The sequence below is a fragment of the Lytechinus variegatus genome, chromosome 3 (assembly GCF_018143015.1).
Source record: "Lytechinus variegatus isolate NC3 chromosome 3, Lvar_3.0, whole genome shotgun sequence".
Lineage (NCBI taxonomy): Eukaryota > Metazoa > Echinodermata > Echinoidea > Temnopleuroida > Toxopneustidae > Lytechinus > Lytechinus variegatus.
The window spans coordinates 19820299-19840699 of record NC_054742.1 but is presented as its reverse complement, the minus strand read 5'-3'; the positions used below and the strand labels follow the sequence as shown (position 1 = coordinate 19840699).

The window sequence follows — 20401 nt, the reverse complement described above, 5'->3', positions numbered from 1 at the left end:
TTGAAACAAACACTGGTCTGGGTTTATTGTCTCACCTGCATAGCAGAGTGAGACTATAGGCGCCGCTTTTCCGACGGCGGCGGCGTCAACATCAAATCTTAACCTGAGGTTAAGTTTTTGAAATGACATAACTTAAAAAGTATATGGACCTAGTTCATTAAACTTGGACATAAGATTAATCAAGTATCACCACACATCCTGCCTGAGTTTCATGTCACATGACCAAGGTCAATGGTCATTTAGGGTCAATGAACTTTGGACGATTTGGGGATATCTGTTTAATTACAATAAAAACTTTAAAAGTTTTTGGATCTCATTCATGAAACTTGGACATAAGAGTAATCAAGTATCACTGAACATCCTGTGCACATTTTAGGTCACATGACCAAGGTCAAAGGTCAATGAACTTAGGCCATAATGGGGGTATCTATTGAATTACCATCATAACTTTGCAAGTTTATTGATCTGACTTTTGAAACTTGGACATAAGACTAATCAAGTATCACTGAATATCCTGTGCAAGTTTCAGGTCACATGATCAAGGTCAAAGGTCATGTGAGGTCAATGAACTTTGGCCACATCGGGGGGTATTTGTTGAATTTCCATCCTATCTCTGTAAGCTTATGTATTGGTCTAGTTCATAAAACGTGGAAATAAGAGTAACCAAGTATCACTGAACATCTTGTGTGAGTTATAGTAGTTTTCAAAGTCAGCACTGCTGCTACGTTGAATCGTGTGATGCAGGTGAGACGGCCAGAGGCATTCCACTTGTCTAGTGATTATTAAAGACATTTCTGTAACTCTAAAATCTTCATAGCCCTAAACTTTTCTTGCCTTTTTTTTAGCTCTAGTTTTTCAAAATCCTATGAAAAACAGTATAAAAAATTTCATTTGGATTATCGCTTTTTCTCATCTATCTATATTTGTTTTTCTCTTTTCTATTCTTGATTTATTTAGTTCACTATCCTTTCTCCTTCTAATTGTTTTAACACTCTATTCCCCCCCCCCCCTTTCTCTCTGTCTTTGGTTTAAGTGAGTGATGCTAAGATGGGTTTTGCAGTTGCGTTCCATTGAACTGAGTAATTTCATAAGGATTTTGAAAATTTGTGTATCACTTGCAAGTAATCAATTAGCTAGTTTCCTGACAAACAATGCTTTACCTCACTGAGTATGCCAGTATCATCAATGAGTCCATGGTAACTAATCTCATAATTGCTTTTCAGAGAAATATCCATGGTAACTTATACGTTGTTTTTTTTTCATGAAAATTAATTTTGAAAGATATAAGGGTTTATTAGTTAGAAAAATAATTCTGGAAAAAGGGTGGATTACATGTACTATGACTCATAATCATAAAGTAATTATGTCAGCTGATGGGCTACTAGAGAGTTTTTGCATTTACTTCGGAGCCGTTCTCGACAAAATACCAATTCCTTTAAAAAGCCAGTCAAATCGCTATGAAGAGCTGAGAGGCTTTTGTCGAAAGTTGGTGGATCGGGATAGCAGATCATCAAAAGACTTCACCAGTTGGACAATTGTTAGTAATTATGTCATTGTCTGGAGTCAAGACACTACGCTGCTGTCCCTGGTCCCCCAACTTTCGCAAAAGCCTGTCAGCTCTCCATTGTAATTTGATTTGCATTTTTAAAGGAATTGGTATGTTGTAGAGAGCAGCTACATAGTAAATGTGAAAACTTTATAATATAAGAAAGCTGACCCTAAGAGAGGGAGAGAGAGAGAGTCTTGTTTATAGTAATGCTTCATGGAAGTCACAATGGGACTAAACACTTTATGGTGAAATGTGATTGGTCAGTAGTCACCATAAAATAGCATGGTCCCATGATATAAAAAGAATGTCATTGTAAGCAATGATTGGACAGAAGTTAATGGAGATTACTATGGTTACCTGATGCTAAACAATTCCTGATTGGTCGATGTTACAAGGGATTACTATGGTCATATAAAGTTTATGAATTATTTTGAGCTGAGATTTGGGTATCTAGATGATTCCATCCATCCGATTGTTTTTCAATATTAGATAAAATTTAAACATTAAACCCCCTTCCATTCTCCCTTCTCCCCCCCCCCTCTCTCTCTCTCTCTATCTGTCTTCTCTTTATCCTATACAGTTATTCTATTAGTCCTATTTTTTTCTTGTCAAGGTATCAAAAAACAATGACCCCTCTCCATCCTCCCCTTCTTCCTCTCTCTCTCTCTCCTTCTTCCCCCCTCTCTCTCTCTCTTTGCTATCTTCTTCTCTTTCTCCTAGACATTTCTTCTATTAGTGCTTTATTTTTAACCATATTTAATCACCATTTTTTTTCTTCACATGGTATCACTGAACCCCCACCTCTTTCTCCCTCATCCCCTCTCTACACCCCCCCCCCTCTCTTTCTGTTTGCAATTTCTTTAGGTTTTCATACACATACTATCTTTCTCTTCCATTATCTGTCATTCATTCATTCTCGTTTCCACTCCTCCCACCCCCCCCCTCCCTCTCTCTTGCTCTCACCATCTCCCTTCTCGTTTGATCTATCTTTTGATCTACCTTTCTTTATCAATCCTTCCCTTTTAATGTCACTTAAACATATTTTACTCAAACATTTTATTTCCATATTATAAAGTTTATTTATGGAGAATATTTAATCACAAATTCAATCCCAATAGCATGACATACAAAGGATCACACAGCTGCCGAATGGTGAAGAAAAACACATAATTGTAAATACACAAGTTAAGATACCATAAAAAGTTCACTATGTAGCCACAGCTTTAAGCTGAATCTTGCTCAGCTTTTTCCCCCTAATCCTCCATTTTTTTAATAGACACAATAATAGGAAAAGAAAAAAAGAAATCTTCAAAAAACTCATGCATGAAGCAGACCGTAGATGTGTCTTTTGTTAAGATGCCTAAATGAATCATATTCATGGCAATAAATTATTCAACACTTAAAAAGAGGAACATAAATAATAAATAAGACACTTTTATATGTGAGCAGAAAGACAAATAGAATGTTCATAAAAGCAAGTTTAGTGAGAGGCTACAGATTAGTCTAAACTATTAATCTTTTAAATTATACATACCTCAAACTTGCTATTGTTAAACTAAAAGCCATGGATGGGTACTAGATCATTTTCAATTAACATCACATTTTTAAATAACTTATGAATCAATCTGTTAATAAATGTCAATTTTATTGACAAATATCAATGAATTAAATATGTAATTATGATGTAGCAAGTATAATAACCAATATATCATTGGTTTCTCTACAATAATTTTGGGAGAATTTTCTATTCCTCTATTATTGCAGCATTTAATGAGGTAAAAAAACAAAATATACAAATCAAAAACTCAAAAGACCCTGTTTTGCAGCACTTTTTTGTCCAACAGTGTGTATAATTTTTTACTTTTCCTGAAATTAGATATTATTTGTGTAAGTTAAGTTTGGAGAATTAATACTGATTTAATTAATGTAAATAAACTATTACTCATAATTCTAAACCATTGCCAATATGATGAATACTTTTGAGAATTCAGAGGTAGAAAGTATACTATCAAGAAAAAAATGAATTTATGCCTCTCATGTTTTGATCAGAAAGTCATGAACTCATCATTTTATACAAATACACCCTTTTATTCCCTGTGATAAAGCCTTGGAGACCTTAAATGTAATGAAATAAAATGAAATTGTTTTAAAATTAAATCTTAGAAATATATATTTGATCCCTGAAAAAGGCATGAGAAATAATTAATATATTTGAATATCTCTGCTTTCGCATATTTATATTGCAATTGCTAGAACAATGTTTTTAAATGTAATGAATACATTGTTTTTATCTTCCCCATGCATTTCATACATGCATAACTAATTTTGAGAAAAGAATCCCAAAGAATTGTATTCCTTGAACCAGACAAGAATTGTAAAGAGATGGAATCTATTCTATTTCCCACAAACTTGGTAATTTTTTTGAATACTGTATAAAACATTAATAAAAATCTTATCAGTACTTAGTCAAAAAGGGCTGATAGTGCTGCCATGATCTCGGGTGATTCAGTCGGAGGAACTTCATCAATGGTATTAGGATCAATAGTACGCACACTCTCCCTGACACTATTACAGGGTGGCATCTTCCTTGTGGCTTTTTTGCACTTGTACTTGAGTTTCCTGGGTTTGAGATCCTTGCATTGTTCTGGACATGTCCAGGCAGCCAGACCCATCTCAGAAAACTTCATCAGTTGCCAGTTGTACTCTCTCTGACGGAAGCATTCCTCATAGGCTTCTTCACCTTCCCATCCACAAATACCATTCTTTTGATGGACGCAATAGGCATGTTTGGTCTCGCAGTCTTCGCTGCCGTAAGTGACAGAAGCAAGAGGGTTGAAAAAGCACTGATTTTTGCTCCATAGACCTGAGCTCATTTCATCAATGATCTCATCTCCTCCATAGTAACGTTGGATTGTTGAGCCATACACCTGATAAAGAAAGAATATAATAAATTTATTATAATGATGTTTAAAAAAAGATATGAAACTAAATTTGTAGTTGAGGTTAAGCAAAATGTATTTTTATTTAATTGATATCCATAACTATTTTTTCAAAGACTATTGTGCACTTTCTGCTCAATTGCACCAAATCTAGCAATTCAGAACATTTTGTAGAATCTTTCATCTATTTTTTGTTATTTCACATTAAAAGTAATAAGCTTCACTGAATGAACATTAATTATATTTTGACAGAGTAAATGTTTTTTTTGGGGGGGATGCCTTCTCTCTCTCTCTCTCTCTTTCTATCTCCCTTAATTTTTCAACTTTCTTCCTCTTTCCCTGTAAACTGATCAGAATATTGAAATCATATTGTTCCCATACCTTGCAGCTTGAGCATTGTGTCTGATAGAAACCTCTGACTCCTCTTCTTTGTGATGGGGTAAGGTTAGACCACCTCTCAACGATTCCACATGTTGTAACTTCCATCTTCTCTCCTCTCAGCTTAGCTGTAAATAAATTCATTTGAAAATAGTTTAGACACATTTCATGGTTCAGAAATAAAGCCAATATTTTGAAGGATTTGATTTATAGTTACATTGAATACATTGGAATTATATAAATGTCCATTGTTTCTTTTATTCTACAAAGGTAAATTACATCTATTTTGTTTACAAGATATTGATTTTTCAATGTTATTTTGGTTCTAACTCCGCAAAATCAAAACTTCTGTACTTCAATTAAATAGAAAATGGTGATATGATACAATCCAACTTACCACTTATAAGGTATCTGATGCCCATCTCAAGTCTGTTAATGCTACAAACATTCTTAGGTGAGTAGAGAAATATGGTTGCTCCATCCTTTCCAAAACTATCTTGTCCTTTGAAGACATTCTCCACTTTGACCTTATACTGGACATCATATGCTTCTGATGAATAAAGTACTGGTTGGGAGTTGATGTCCACATATTGCCATGATATGGTTCTCACCTTGTATACTGTTACAAGAGAAAAAAAATATATATATTATTTTGTTAAACACGAGATAAATACTCATGTCTGAAGAAAAAAGGGTGAAGAGGAGAAATTTTCACTAGGTAAAACATACACAACAAAATTTTCACTACAAAGCCTTGATAAAGTATTAATTTGTATATTTTAAGAACTACCTAGATTTAAAGATTATTCTGTTTAGATTTATTGTTTTCCAAACCAGGATGGTGATTTTATATTCTCTTCATGCTATAGAGTTGTCATCTATGAATTTTTGAAATAATTTAATTCCTTTTCTTCAAATAAAAAATTGATAAAAGCCAGCATAACATATGTACTTAGCTAATGTAAGGAATGATATTTAATACACAAAACAATAAATATGTTTGCACTTATTTAAGTGTTATTTAATACACAAAACAATAAATATGGTTGCATTTATTTAAGTGATATTTAATACACAAAACAATCTATATGTTTGCATTTATTTGTTGCTGTTGGTTTGCTCCAATTCAATTTGAAATGTAAAATGAGACACGTTGTACTCACCAAAATCTGCATCACAGAACTTTTGTTGAGGATGTGTAATAGGACAAGAGGCACAGCTAGCATCAGACACCTTTACAAAGGTTGCTACTTCTAACAACATGATGAAAGCACAAAAAAATGATGCTGAAGATAATAAATAACCCATGGTTTTAGAATTGATGAAAATAAACCAAATCCAAAATAGGAAAATTTTGAAGTTATTGCTGAAGTTAACTTGAAGAAAGAATTGCTTATGTCCAAGTAATGTATTGCAGATAGCCTATTGTTGAGAAGTTTGGTCACTGAGTTTGGCTGGTCAGTATCAAGTCCTCTGGTCTCTCAATCTCACTTTAGTGCTGATGTGTTATCTGGTTGGCTGCTGAGAGCTAACTGTTGACCAACGGTAGCTCAGCTATCCTATTTATGCACACCTCCCAGACACACATTCACGCCTCTTTTGCTCTTCTAGTCAATGAACGTACTCCCCTGTCAGAGCTGATACCTCAGGGTCTACACCACCTCACCTGTTGCCAAAGTCTCTTCTGCTGACACTTCCTCCAGAGGGAGGGGTGGTAATTGATGGATATAAATTGTGTGGGTTGCTATAGTTTAGACTAAAACAAGTGCTTCACACTGCCACTGTGCACTCTCATAGTCTTTCTGGTTATGCTTATACAGACTTGGCAGAGCATCATCTCTTTGATTTCTTTTTCATTACAACAGAGTTTTAATGGTTTCCTCGAAATTGATTTCATGATTTAAATCAAATTTCTATTGACAACACATTTACATTTATTTGAATTAAACATCATACTATTCATGTCAGAAGAGAAAAATGAAACTGTGATTAAAATATTAAGGTTTACTTTTGTAGACTACTGCACACCAGCATACCATTGGTCCAAGGGGGGTCTGTCTACTTTCGGTAAGTCACTATTTTGCGTGTTTGTATTCTTCCTGTCACCAAGTCAACTTGCTTTTAGCAAGAAAAATAATTTGACCGGATCAAGAAGTAGGGTCTGTGATTAGCTTTTAAGGAATGCAAGGATTATTTTAGTTCAAATATGTCTGAGTCTATATTTTTATTATTTTTTTCTTCACAGGCCAGCTATGTCTGAAACTTGACCTAGAGTTGGGTCAGTGTTATTGTTGTAAACTTACACTTGTCATCATGTTTACTCCTAGCCTGAAACTATGAATAGTCACAAGCTACCAGTCACTTTCTATCATCAGCAGCATGCAAACTTGAGTCACAATTTTACGTGTGTTTAAACTTTAAAATTTCATTCACAAGAACCTGATAATTGGCTGAGAAGAAGCTCATGTTCATTGACTCAGAACTTATTTTAATTTTTTTTTCATCCAGGTTCCAGAAAATATTTGATATTCAAAATGCTTGCAGTATATTTTTTTGTGAATTTCAATTCACAGAAATATACTTACATATGCTAATATATATATATATATAATAAGCTTATATAGTTAAATGAGATACCCCTGTTTTGTTGTCAGAAAATTGTTTAAGCCTCGGAAGCAAAGATCCTGCCACTATTCCTGTTTTTTAATGTAAAATCCTTATTTTGCACATCTTTCCTTCTTTCCCTGTTTATAGGTCTATACAATTTGTTTTCTCTGCTCTCTTTCTACCCATTTTCTTGTTCACAGTTATTATAATTTATGGGGATTACCAATCTTCATATCCAAGTTTAACCCATAATAATTTCCATAAGTAAAGGCTAGAATTCCAGCTCATTAAGAGCACCTGTGCAGGTAGACAATCCCTTGATGAGATCAGTTGATGATCTTCTTACTCATCTCTTGATATAAAAGTTACTGTACAAACCACAATAGAAAGAAATTTCATCCAACCATCAGAGGTAATAAATCAAAAACACCACAGTGACAAATTCATAATCATGTGAGGATCATCTTCTTTTTTTTTTCTTTTTTTTTTTTTGCTGTGTGAGGGTGTTTTCACAGACATCTTTTTTTTCAGTGTTGATTACAACAAAGTTGGCTGTATTATTGGGGTAGGAGAGAGAAACAGGCAGACAAACATATAGACAGACATACTAGATGAAAACAGATAGTTTGGATTGGCTCTGAATCAGAATGTTTATAGTAAAACATGATCAGGATGTCACACTGTTCCTTTTGTTTCCAACCACTCATGTTGTGTATATCACAGGATCTTATGACCTTCCTGTCTCAACCTTACCCATTAAACTTCTATTATTGAACACTATTTCTAAACTAGAGTGTTCAGACAGCTCTCAGCTTGGCACCATTTTTTTTAATGCATTGGATGATGTCCACTCAAAATCATTTCATAAAAAAAATAACATGTAGGCCTACAATTCCAAGAATTTGATATTATCATGAATTGAATAAATTATTTTAGCAGACATTAAATCATGGAAAAACAGGAAGAAAAAAAATACACTTTCCATTTCTAGAAAGTGTTCATAGTCACTCTTCTATCCACCATTGTTATTGAGCAGATGTGATTGGACAATGCTATAGCATAAACTCCGCCTCTCAGCATTAGTATGACACTCCCACCTTCACAGAAACTACATCCTACTCACTCTACTGTTTCTATATTTGAAATTTCTCTGTCTTGTTCTCTCCCTCGCTCTCTCACCACGGACCTACAAATGCTCACAGTGCAGCCTTTCTCTCTTTCTCCCTTTTCTTCTTTTTTCTTGTAGTACTTTCATTTCATATCTGTTTAGTTATCCCCTTTCTGCAACTCTTGTCTTCTGTCACTTCAATTTCCCCCCCCCCCCCCTTGTCTCACTCTTGCTTTCTTTTTCTGAAATGCATACTCTGACATTTCCATTTCATTTCCCTTTCCTTTCAAAAGCCGATTTCAATTTTAGAAGGACCTCAAGCAAGATGAAGTTTATTGTCTTTTGGTTTTTTGGTTGTCAGTAACAAGACATGTAAACACACATCTAAGATAATGTGATGTTTTTCCCTCAATATGACAAAGAAAAATAATAAGCAAACAAGTTATAATATATTTAATCTTTGCTAACAACAATTTGTAAATAAGGCTAGTTGGACACCATGTATATTTATTTGTCTGACAATAAAAAGGAATATGCAGGGAATGCAGAAGCTGATTACCAAAATATTGATTAAAAATCATGAGTAGAATTCTAGATCATCTCGCAAAACTTTTCTTAATCTCTATAATTTATCAATTGTGTTAAATATTCTTTCCAATGCCAGCATTTTATATCAGCTTTAACTAGATAAAAAATATTTCACTTGTTCAAATATTTTTAGATGAAAAAAGACTCGCTTAGTCCACTGTAGTATTTTAGAACTCATTGGTGTAATGATTTTTTTTTCAGTTTGACCATTGGCATACAGACCAGGGAAGGAGCAAAAAGACAGACTTCTTACCCCATCCTATTCACTCTGGTTAACATTTTAAAAAAGAAAGAAGAGGGGCATAGGAATGCTTGCCCCCCCCCCCCATCTCTTTCTCCTGCTCCCAACCTCTGTATCCATTTTCATAAAAAAAAAAACATGTGGAGCTGTTTTACTTAGTTTTTTCCTCTCCATATGCCCTTCTCTATGTCACTTTTTATATCCTATTTACATGTTTTTCTGATACTTTTTACTTTTCAATTTTCATTATGTTCATTTCATTTCTTAAATTTTATAAACACAATTTTTTGCTAGTTTTAATACATTTGAATGTAAATTAGAACAAACTATTTTTTGTGAACCCCTCCCTGATGAAATTTATTTTCTTATTTCTTTATATATTTGTATGGGGGTTTGCGGTCCCCCCCCCCTTATTTGTCTCTCACACTTTCTACACACTAAAAAAAGAGGTTCAAATTTGCGCCTTTAAAAGTTCAGACCTGGGGCCTGTCTTACAAAGAGTTGCGGTTGGTCTGATCAATCGCAACTATGGAAAGCAAGCAAAGTCAACATAAAATACATGTTTGTTAAAAAAAATTCCAGATAATTATATCCATAAATTAATTGATTTCTTGTCGATTTGGTGTGCTCTACTGTATCATACAAAGGACATTTTGCAAGTTTCCTCTGGAAAAAAATTATAGTTACAATTGATTGGATCAATCATAATTCTTTGTAAGATGGGGGCCCAGATGTCACACTGGGAGCACCTTGCACCTCTTTGAAGGGGGTTGAATCTTTCTTGCACCCCCTATGTCTTAGTGTGTTTTTCTTTTTTATTATCTTGCCTTTCTTAATACATTCCTACCTCCCTCTTGTTTTCACTAGTCTTCACACTTCTCTCTCTTTTTCTTTCTTTCTACCTACCAATCTCCACCTCTCACTCTCTTTTATTTTACCATTATATCTTCCTATTTCTCTGAAATTTCATATATGTTTATCTGCACATTATTAACAAATATGATATTGTCACAAACTGTTTAAAACAATGCCTTGCACATTGAATTGATTTCATTTTAAAACAAAAATGTAAGTTTAATCACCAAGTTCAGTTAAGGTTTCATAAATGAAACCAACATATTACATCCAGCTGCCAGATGGTGAAGTCTTAATGATTACATAAATAGAATACAATGAAAGAAACATTTGAAATAATCATGTTGAATATTCATTTGATTAAGAATAACCAATATCTACATCAGAATCCAGTTGGAAACTTTAAATAAGAGTGAAAGACAAAGTATCGATACTGAATATTGACTCTATAACATGGCTTCACTATGACATACTTTACAAATATATCTGATTAATTGACATCATGTTGCTTTTGTCAAGCAATTATTAAGTGAAATGTTAGATGTTATAGTATTAGTGCTGTATACAGTTTCCGTCCATTTAATCTTAATTTCAAAATGATTCCGTCCTTCATCTATTGTAGTGCTGAACATTCAAATAATATAGTAATACAAGTGTATATTGTTGTGTTGGTACAGAAACGCCCTTATGAAATGCACTTATGTGTGAAAGTGTGGTGTTAGGGTGTTCTTGCACCAACACAACGATATGATGTTCAATATTTTGTCTCGTATGTATCTTTTAGTTTCTTTCTATCTCCCTCTTGAGTAAGATGTGATACAGAAAGGAGTTGTATTATTTTGTATGTATATAGAAAGTAGGAAGTGTGGTATTATGAATATACATTAAATTAATCATGATTAATAGTTTACAAAGTAGATAATTGTAAATCAAAATATTGGATGAAAATACTCATCAGTTTACCTATATCAACATCTTTTAAGTTAATTGTATATATTTTTAAGAGTAAAAGGAGAGAATATATAAATGCTTTACATTCATATTTTTTTATTCTGTACATACAAACATTTGTCATCATTTAGTTTCAGATAATATATCTTTTGAATGCATGGTAGTCAAACCCACATGTCATTCTATAATTTCACAAACCACTAGAATCCATTTTATGTTGTTGTTTTTTGTTTTTTAATCCATGCTTGTCTGTGTACATAGAAGGGAAATTTTGTAAAAAAAATATATATAAGTATATATATATATATCCCTTACACAATGTTAATGTATAAACGACAACTTTTTTTTAATGCAAATATCTAGAGTGATGACATTGAATAACAGTTTATTATACAGACATTAAGTAATGCTGCTTTTGGTAGTCCATTATATCTTGATTATGCACTCCAAAACCATTTTCAGAATGAGATTAGACTAATCCATGGAAAACTTTGATATGTGATTCAGTCCAGAAATATGACACCTGTCTAATCTTCATGAAGCATAGCTGAGAGAACACCTGAAACTGTTGAAGATCTTGATGCAGGAACTTCTTGGATCACATTGGGATTAACAGTCACTGGATTTTCTTGCAGTGAATTCGGTTGGACCGTAGTGCGCTCTTCAGGCATTTCAGGAACTACTGTGCGGACGGCATTAGGAGTAAACTCTCTGACAGTATCCCCAGAGTTGCAGGGAGGCATCTTCCTTGTGGCTTTCTTGCACTTAAATCTGAGTTTCCTGGTTGTAAGGTTCTTGCACTGCTCAGGACAAGTCCAGGCAGCAAGTCCAATCTGACCAAACTTCATCAGTTGCCAGTTGTACTCTCTTTCTTGGAAGCATTTATCGTAGGCATTACCTCCTTCCCAGGTGCATACCCCATTCTCTTGACGCATGCAGTAGGCATACTTAGTCTCACAGTCTTCACTTCCATGAGTCAGAGAAGCAATAGGGTTGAAGAAGCAACGCTGGCGACTCCAAAGACCAGAGCTCATTGGATCCATTGCATCCTTGCCGAAGAGACGCTGAATTGATGTTCCATATACCTGAACAAACAAGAAAATAAGGGAACGACAAGTTAATGCAAGTACATGGACACCCCTTTCCCCAAAATTCAGAATGATTCCTCCAAAAGATTCATATAATGAAGGTGTTTGAACTTATATTGTATCCCTTCTTAGTCTAAGACATACCAGAATCTAAAGTATATCATTAACATTTTTTTCTGTGCCTCAATGCCTTTATTTAGAATGACTAGATGATGATTTGAACCCACAATGATAAAAAGAATTTCAGGAATATTGTTTTATTCAAAGTAGAATGTAGTAGTATGGTATTTTTTTTATTCAAACAAGAACACTGGCAAAACAGTCCAAAGACTGAAAAATCCAGTGTACAGTATATATAAACAAAGGCAAATTACAATATTATAAAGATTAAATATAAGCAAAAAATTACAACCAACCGATAATCATATTACACAATCATAAAAGATATTTTTTTAAATATATAACAAAATATATTCAAAAAATGGAAAAAAATAAAAAGTAACATATTGATCAGTGAAGCATGTACAAACGTCAAAAGCATTGTTGTTGTGAAAAGAATTAGAAAACAAGCCAACTTTGAAATTCCATTGGTTTAAAAATACTCATCCAATTTTGCAAATCTAACATATCTGCAAAAGTCAATGTTCAGCAAGATTTCATTCGTTTTCAGGCAGGTCTTTTTTTAGTGTATACTACTCATTTTCTCAACTACATTAAATATTGATAGGTTATTAATCCTACCTTGCATCCTGAACATTGTGACTGGTAGAAACCTCTCACTCCTCTCCTCTGTGATGGGGAAAGTTTGGTCCACTTCTCAACAATACCACAGGTTGTCACCTCCATCTTGTCTCCTTTCATATTCCCTGAAACAATTTTAAATAGATCAAATGATCATCATTCATTTATATCAAACTTTAAAGTAGTTATAAGTTTTAAGTCAGAAAAGTCCATGTGTTTTCAGGCTATGCCTTGACTTGATATATGTTTACTCTATATTATAGTAAGTAGTCAAGCAAACATTTATTCAAAAGGAGATTAAACTGAAAATATCATAATGCATTAATAGTTTAATAAAGCTAAATGTTCAATATTTTTAATATGATTTATGTTAAATTCTTTAATGAAAAATGAGCTATTGAAATAATTATTTTCAAAATTAACATTATGAATGATCATAAATACATAAGTACTGTGTGTGCTGCATTTCAAAACATACGTCTGCATCTGTTCAAAATTCAATCATTCAAATTCAAAATTAAGCTCTTTCATTGAGGAAATGTTTTCAGATTTCAAATTGGCATTATTTTTTTAAGTGAAATCCATATTTTGAACTTACCACTAATTAGGTATCTGATGCCCATCTCTAGTTTGTCAATGTTGCAAACATTCTTAGGTGAGTAGATGAAAACAGTTTGACCTTCTTTTCCTATCTGATCTTCTCCTTTGAAAACATTCTCAACCTTGACTTTATACTGAACATCATAGGCTTGTGATGCATAGAGTACAGCTTCCTTATTACTGTTCACATACTGCATTGATATCGTTCTCACCTTGAATACTGGAGATAAAGACATGGGAAGAAAATTTCATCATTCAATAGAATTTTTATACCAAAGTGAATATATTTTGTATCTTGACATAGATATTTCTCTCAATAATGATATTAATAATAATGACAATTATAATGATGTTCAGCTTTTGTACAACACTTTATGAATCTGAATGCCCTCTCAAATTTGTTATTGTTGATGCTAGCAGTTATTCTTTTGAATTTAAATATTCTTTTTCTTAACTAAGATAAACCAAATATAATGGGATTATGAAACTCTTAGAATTCTCAGATAGAAAATAATATAAAAGTGAAAAGTACAATAACAGACAACAAAATGTAATATTTAGAAAGAAATTTGACAATTGAGGTATGATTAGTTTATTGTAAGGTAAGAGTAATAAACTTACCAAATGTTGATTGGCAGAACTTTTGTTGTGGATGGGTGATGGGGCAAGATGCACAACTTGCTGAAACCAAGGAGATATTTATTAGCCCCAAGAGCACAATGATAAAGCACACATAAATCCTTGGTGAAGCCAAAACAGCCATAATTTATTCAAAAGTTTTAAAATAAGACAAGTCCAAGTTTTGTAGAAGTGACTTTCTTGAAATAGCTGTGAGATGCTGATGTCAATTTGATCTGGAATCCGCTGGCAAAACTCCTATATAGCCCCTTGAAAAAAAGTTAGATGACTAATGTTACTTGTGAATGAGTTTCACTGTTGAGCTGAAAGCTGGTTGGCTGCCCCTGGCAAACTGTTGACCAACTGCAGACATTTTCCTCTATTTATTCATATTTTCCCCGTCACTGGGTTTGCTGTTCAACCAATAATGCATCCTCCCTGTCTGTGTCTATGCCATAAATTGTTTTACCCGGTTAGATTACACATGGACTAGATGACATTTACATACTTCCTGCAGAGGGAGGAAAGTCAGTTCAGTGAACTTGTAATGTGTGGGTTACATTCTGTGCAGACAGATTCCATGGTCAAGGAGTAATACTACATCACTATCTCTCCACCAAATCTGTCTCCAGATTGTTTAGGATTGCCAAAAATTCATCTTGGGCATCACAGGAATTCCTGAAAATAAACCGCCTTTGATCCAATTACAGGCAGTGTAGGAAGAGGGTATAAAATTGTAATTAATGATTATGATCAGCATTATAACTTATTATGCTGTGTATTCTTCACATGGACATAACATCTGTGTGTGTGTGTGTGCAAGTGGAAGTCTGCATTGCAAGACTAAGATGTTCTGAAAGTCATGAAAGGGTTTGCCCGACAACAAACGGATATGGTTCTGGTAGTATTTGCACCTTTCCTGTGACAGCGATTGACACTGCTTTTAACAAGAAAAACAATTCTAACCAAAAAAAAAAACAAACCAACATAGTTGGAATGTCAATGTCTAGTTTCATCTCTGATCTTTCATCAATTAGGTCTTGATGGAGTGGGGTAAGGGTGCTGGGGGGGTAAGGAGCTGGAGGATATATATGTTTAATAGGAGATGCTCAAAGCCTTGTAAAGATCTTGCATATTGGTTGGACCAAGATATTGTAAATGTAACATTAGTAACATTTTACCTGGTAGAACAATAGTGAGATAAGATGGGCTCATGGTGTTATTTATCATGATTAGAAGACAGCAAAATAGACAATTTAACTTGGGAAACCTTTTGTAAATAACTTTGCTATATGTCTGGAACATATCTAAAAGATATCAGTTATAGACTGTTGTATTTTCAAGGAATTGACAGGAAATATTCCCCGGCCTCACAGTTGTCTAGACACCTTGTAAAGAACAGTTTACTATCCAGTGTTTACCAATTTGCCAAAACATGCTATACCTGCCTTGGTAGTCTATATGTGTTCTCCAAATACTTTTTGGATGCTTTCCAACAGTATGGAAATTGGCCAGCAGAATTTAATTTCGATACTGTGGTTACTTTCTTACGCAGTTCCTTCTTAATTGTAACCCAAGGAAGAAGCTTGAAGTATAGTTTAAAGTATGATGAAATATTCCCCAAGGTTGATTGATCATAACCAATCTTTTATTTTAAGTAAACTAAGCAAATCTTATCAATTCTATATGATTTTTGATCATATTTTGATAAATCTCAAATTTAGAGGACTGTGATTTGTATAGCAAAATTCCTCTGATATATTCAAATATAAAATTAGAATTATAAGACAAATAATAAGGTTTGCTTTTTACAATTTGAAGAATATGTAATGATTTGTTGAGTCCGTAGGCTTTGAATTACTTTGAAAGCCATGGAATGTGATCTGAGAGTATGTACAATTAAATTTTTAGGATAAAATCAGAAACAAGAATATTAAAAAAATAGAAATGCACTACTTGATAAAGATCAGTGAGCTTGGCCTAGGAACAGCCAATCTCAAACCAGATGAGAGCCCATGATTAAGATCTTTGCTGCATTTTTTTCTCAGTGCCTCATGTTTTTATTTTGATAATTTTCATTTTAACAATCAACAAAAACATTGATTAAAGTAAACTTTTTGAACAAAATGTATATAAAAAAAAAGCTTTATTCTAGGGTGAAAGTTTTTTTTTAAGAGCTCATGTTTAAACAATATGAATTGTCATAGAAATGCCTAGTATAATTATTTTTATGGTTGGTGCATAAATAAGTTGTGGTCATAAACATGCCCTGTTGATTTCATTTTTGATGATGATAGCAAGGCTGCAGGAAGGTAAAACACCAACCCTAATCAGGATAAACCATGCTTTGTATTTTATTAGCAAAGATCTGTCCAAATTGTCTCCATGTCTGAAATAACCTCTCATTACCTCAAAAGATTGTCATTCTTGTCTTGGATTACTTACAGCAAGAAAGGAATGTAAATTCAATTCAACATTTTTATAACCATTACTGGACTTTTTATAGCATTGAACTTTGTTGAGATAGCTCTAGTGTCTTTAGGGTCTGACCTTACCCTCTGCCATGGTCATAGGTTAATTGGAATTTATGGTATCTACCTGTGTTCGTGGAGGGGGAGTGCATCCATGGTTGCTAGGGCAACTGGTGTTCTGTTTGGATGCTATACTGAAGTACTTGGTACTGTAAAATCAGTCTGAAAGTGATGCAGCTATGAGGTCATCAAGTTAAATAAACAACACCCCAACCTGAAGCAACCTATAGTTTTCCAAGTAATAATCTTTTGATCATTGGAGGATTGTGATCATTTCTTACCTGTGACAGCAATAATTCATACAGTAAATATATCATTGCACGGACATCTATTTTATATTGAGAATCTATAATTTCCTCAAATATCCCTAAACCTCGACATGTTGCCTGATTTCATACATTTGTTTGCTGATGGGGTATCCTTATCTATTTTTAGTGCCATTTCTGTATAGAAATATCCTGTGTCCACTTTCTGTTCTTTGAAAGCTAAAAGAACAAAAGTTCTTTTGGTTTTTGTGTCCTGTGATTTTCCTTTCTTACCAAGTGATGGAGATGGCTTTACTCCAAGAGCCTGATTTGACACAGATGTTAGTGAAAGGTTAAGGAGCCCTGACCATAAAGCAGGAAGGTTTAATAGACATGTTCAGTTTTGAGCATGTATGTGTTGCCAGATAATGTTATCCAAGTGAGTGACCACCCCCCCCCCCCTCCTAAGGAAAATGACAGAAAGATAGAACGAATGTGGAAGGTCTTTTCTCTTGATTATGGTCATGATAACTCCTTCATATGTTTTACCAAAAGAAATAAACAAGTAAAGAGGCTTCTTGTGTGTGTTTATATTAAAAACCACTAATTGCAATTTGTTTAAGTAATACATTATTTGGTGAGACCTAAATATTCCCATCTATTTTCTTTGACACTTATAAGACTTTTTTGCATGATTGATACCTTATATAAATCCAATTGCAAGAGATTTTGAATTATTTTATGAAGCTTTTATTCCAGGATTGATAAATTAACATATTTTAGACCTCAGTTTCTCGGTGAGTGATTTACTGGAAAGGTAGCTGACTTTGAGGATTAATTGATGATTAATGTGAGGAATATGTGCAATCATTGACCAGCTTAACCTCTAGACAAGAGAGATAAATAAAATGTTTGCTAACATCTTCAAAATCCACATTCCACCTTCAGCTTCAGGGAGCACTAAAATGAAATAAGAAGTCACGTAGTCAGATTGGGATTTCATCTGCTCAAAAGAGTAAAGCTCTGTGTATATAGCACTTCTTGTCTGTCAAGGAGAAAATGATTAATAGACAGAAGTGAAAAGAGGTTATGATAACATTAACATTAAAGTGCTATTGTGATTAAATGAATAATTGTAAATGTAAGCCATTTAATAGGTCATTAGGAAATAAGCCTTTTGGCTTTCTTGGGCTATCCTGTCATGGTATTCTTAAAATTCATTGTAATCACCTGTGATATTCGTGACGAATAAAATCAATCAATCAATCATTGATCTGTAATCAGTCATTATGTATTCTTTCATAAACTGGTGAATAACATTCATTACAATCTTGTTAATCTTAATAGATCTTGCCATGAAACTTATTTTTAATAAAAAAAGAAGGTGTGTTAGTATATTCATGTAGAAAATGATTGGCTTATTTCTAGGACTTAGGAAAGATGTTATTTAGGTCTGTCTAACATAATTCTTGAAAAGCAAATTTGTTTGTGAGGCCACATAGTAAAAGATGTTTACAAAAACTGTTGCTAAATACACAATCAATCCATTCATAATCTGTCTGTTTTTCATGCAGAGAAGAAAAATGAAATTTTTGGATACAATCTTGTTACTCGCTAGGTCAGGTCATACATTCTTGGCATTGTTGTTGAACTTTTATTAAAACTTCCAAACATTGTCTTTAAAAAGTGCATGGCCGTAAAACGAACCTGCTACTTCCCTTCACTTTTATTGTTGCTTTGGGATTATAAATGCTGCCAGTTACCAACTCGGAAAATATTCTTTTCAATAATTGCATCTTGAACTGAAGATCACACATATTTGCAACAAAGAAAGAAGAAATAAGATACATGTATAATCAGTAAGACTTCAGACTTTTGAAGTGAAAGAGAATGCATAGAAATATTTTGCATTCCTAAAATTCCAATAGATTTTACATAAGTTTGATTAGGCATTATTATCATATGAAACTAATCACAATAAAACTCATTGCTGATAAATAGCATTCCTATCAAAGATGAAATAGGTAAGATTAAGAAGATTCTATGATTTTTTTTGTCCAAAGATTAGGACATAAAATCACAAATTTTATGGAAATGAATTACTTATCCCGATTGCTATTCTTACTTTCTCTCTGTAATGAACAAACATCTAGTTAGAACATTTTGTTTTCAAATACCAGTCAAAACTAAGGGAGAAAAAAGTTTTGCTCAATATAGTTAGCAAAAGGAAGTTGAATGAATGGCCATTGGTACAACTATTGATGAAGTATTTTTGACCTTGAAAGTGTTTATTTCTTTACCATGAAACCAAAAGAGTGGGAAAGGGGGTGTCTGATCTGTCTGATTGTTAGTCATGAATGTATGCCGGTGGCTTTCTCTCCGGTCACCTAACTCTGATCAACTGCACCACAGGAAGCCAGTAAGAATCGACCAGTTCCTGACCTCTCCTCTTGATTTTAGACTGGTCTAGAAATACTGGACAACTGCCCAAGATGCTTTTAGATATCAGATGCGATTAATAAACCACAGATATGATAAGATGAATGGTGGACAGAAATCAAATTATTTGTTTTTGGATATTTATTGTCTACTTTCCCTTGTTTTTTTTCCTGCTGATTGACGCATAGTGGTCTAAAAGTACTTCACAGCATACACTCTCCCTGAGGACGTATGCGTGTGAAGGTAGGATAGTGATACGTGCGTTGGTTAATTTTGTTGGATTGATTAGGGAGTAATACGTGGGCTTTGTCTGGGTGGGTCATTGAGGGTTTTCCTTTTACCTTACAGCCAAATATAATACAAGCTTCTTCAAGATTAATAGTGAGCTGTTTTCCAGGAATGTGTTTTTCCAACACATTAAAAAGTAATATTTTAGAGAAATAAATGAGTTTCATTTGGTAAATGATAATGTAGTCTATTGATATTTTAACATGCAAGACTAAAAGAGCCATTTGTAATTGACAGTTAAATAGTAGTCAGTGCCGAAATAAGACACACACACAGTGCAAAAGAAGACAATAACACATCTCCATCTACTCATCAGATATGATTTTTTTATCTTATGAAGTTGTGTTTTTGCTTTATTCTATTTTATAACAAATGTGATGAATCATTATATAGAAAGTCAAGTTTTTTATCTTTGGATTCATTTTTATTGAGTAATGTTTATTTCTTAAGTCTAGGTTTATTTCTATTATCAATTTGCTTGGTTACCAAAAGTTAAGAATACAAGAATTCTCCCAAAATTAGCTGAATTAATCAAATGAACAAAGGATGTTGGTGAGAATTATTTATGTGTGATTTGTAGGTGATTTTATATATACCCGGTCATAAAAAAATACCTGGGTTCTAGTTTTTTTTTG

The 20401-nt window shown here is 33.4% G+C and overlaps 2 protein-coding genes across 2 annotated transcripts; both read right to left on the bottom strand.

The window, feature by feature from the left end:
* Positions 1 to 2830: 2830 nt before the first annotated feature.
* On the bottom strand, positions 2831 to 6418 carry LOC121410436 (metalloproteinase inhibitor 2-like). Its single transcript, XM_041602526.1, has 4 exons — positions 6030 to 6418; positions 5264 to 5485; positions 4870 to 4994; positions 2831 to 4476 (listed from the first exon to the last, which is right to left on the bottom strand). Exons 1-4 carry the CDS (start codon positions 6172 to 6174, stop codon positions 4012 to 4014), a joined length of 957 nt encoding a protein of 318 aa, XP_041458460.1. The 5' UTR covers positions 6175 to 6418; the 3' UTR covers positions 2831 to 4011.
* A 4589-nt stretch (positions 6419 to 11007) lies between these two features.
* Positions 11008 to 15166, bottom strand: LOC121410435 (metalloproteinase inhibitor 1-like). Its single transcript, XM_041602525.1, has 4 exons — positions 14267 to 15166; positions 13644 to 13865; positions 13046 to 13170; positions 11008 to 12301 (listed from the first exon to the last, which is right to left on the bottom strand). The coding sequence occupies exons 1-4, from the start codon at positions 14406 to 14408 to the stop codon at positions 11744 to 11746; spliced, it is 1047 nt and encodes a 348-aa protein (XP_041458459.1). The 5' UTR covers positions 14409 to 15166; the 3' UTR covers positions 11008 to 11743.
* Between the last annotated feature and the right edge of the window lie 5235 nt (positions 15167 to 20401).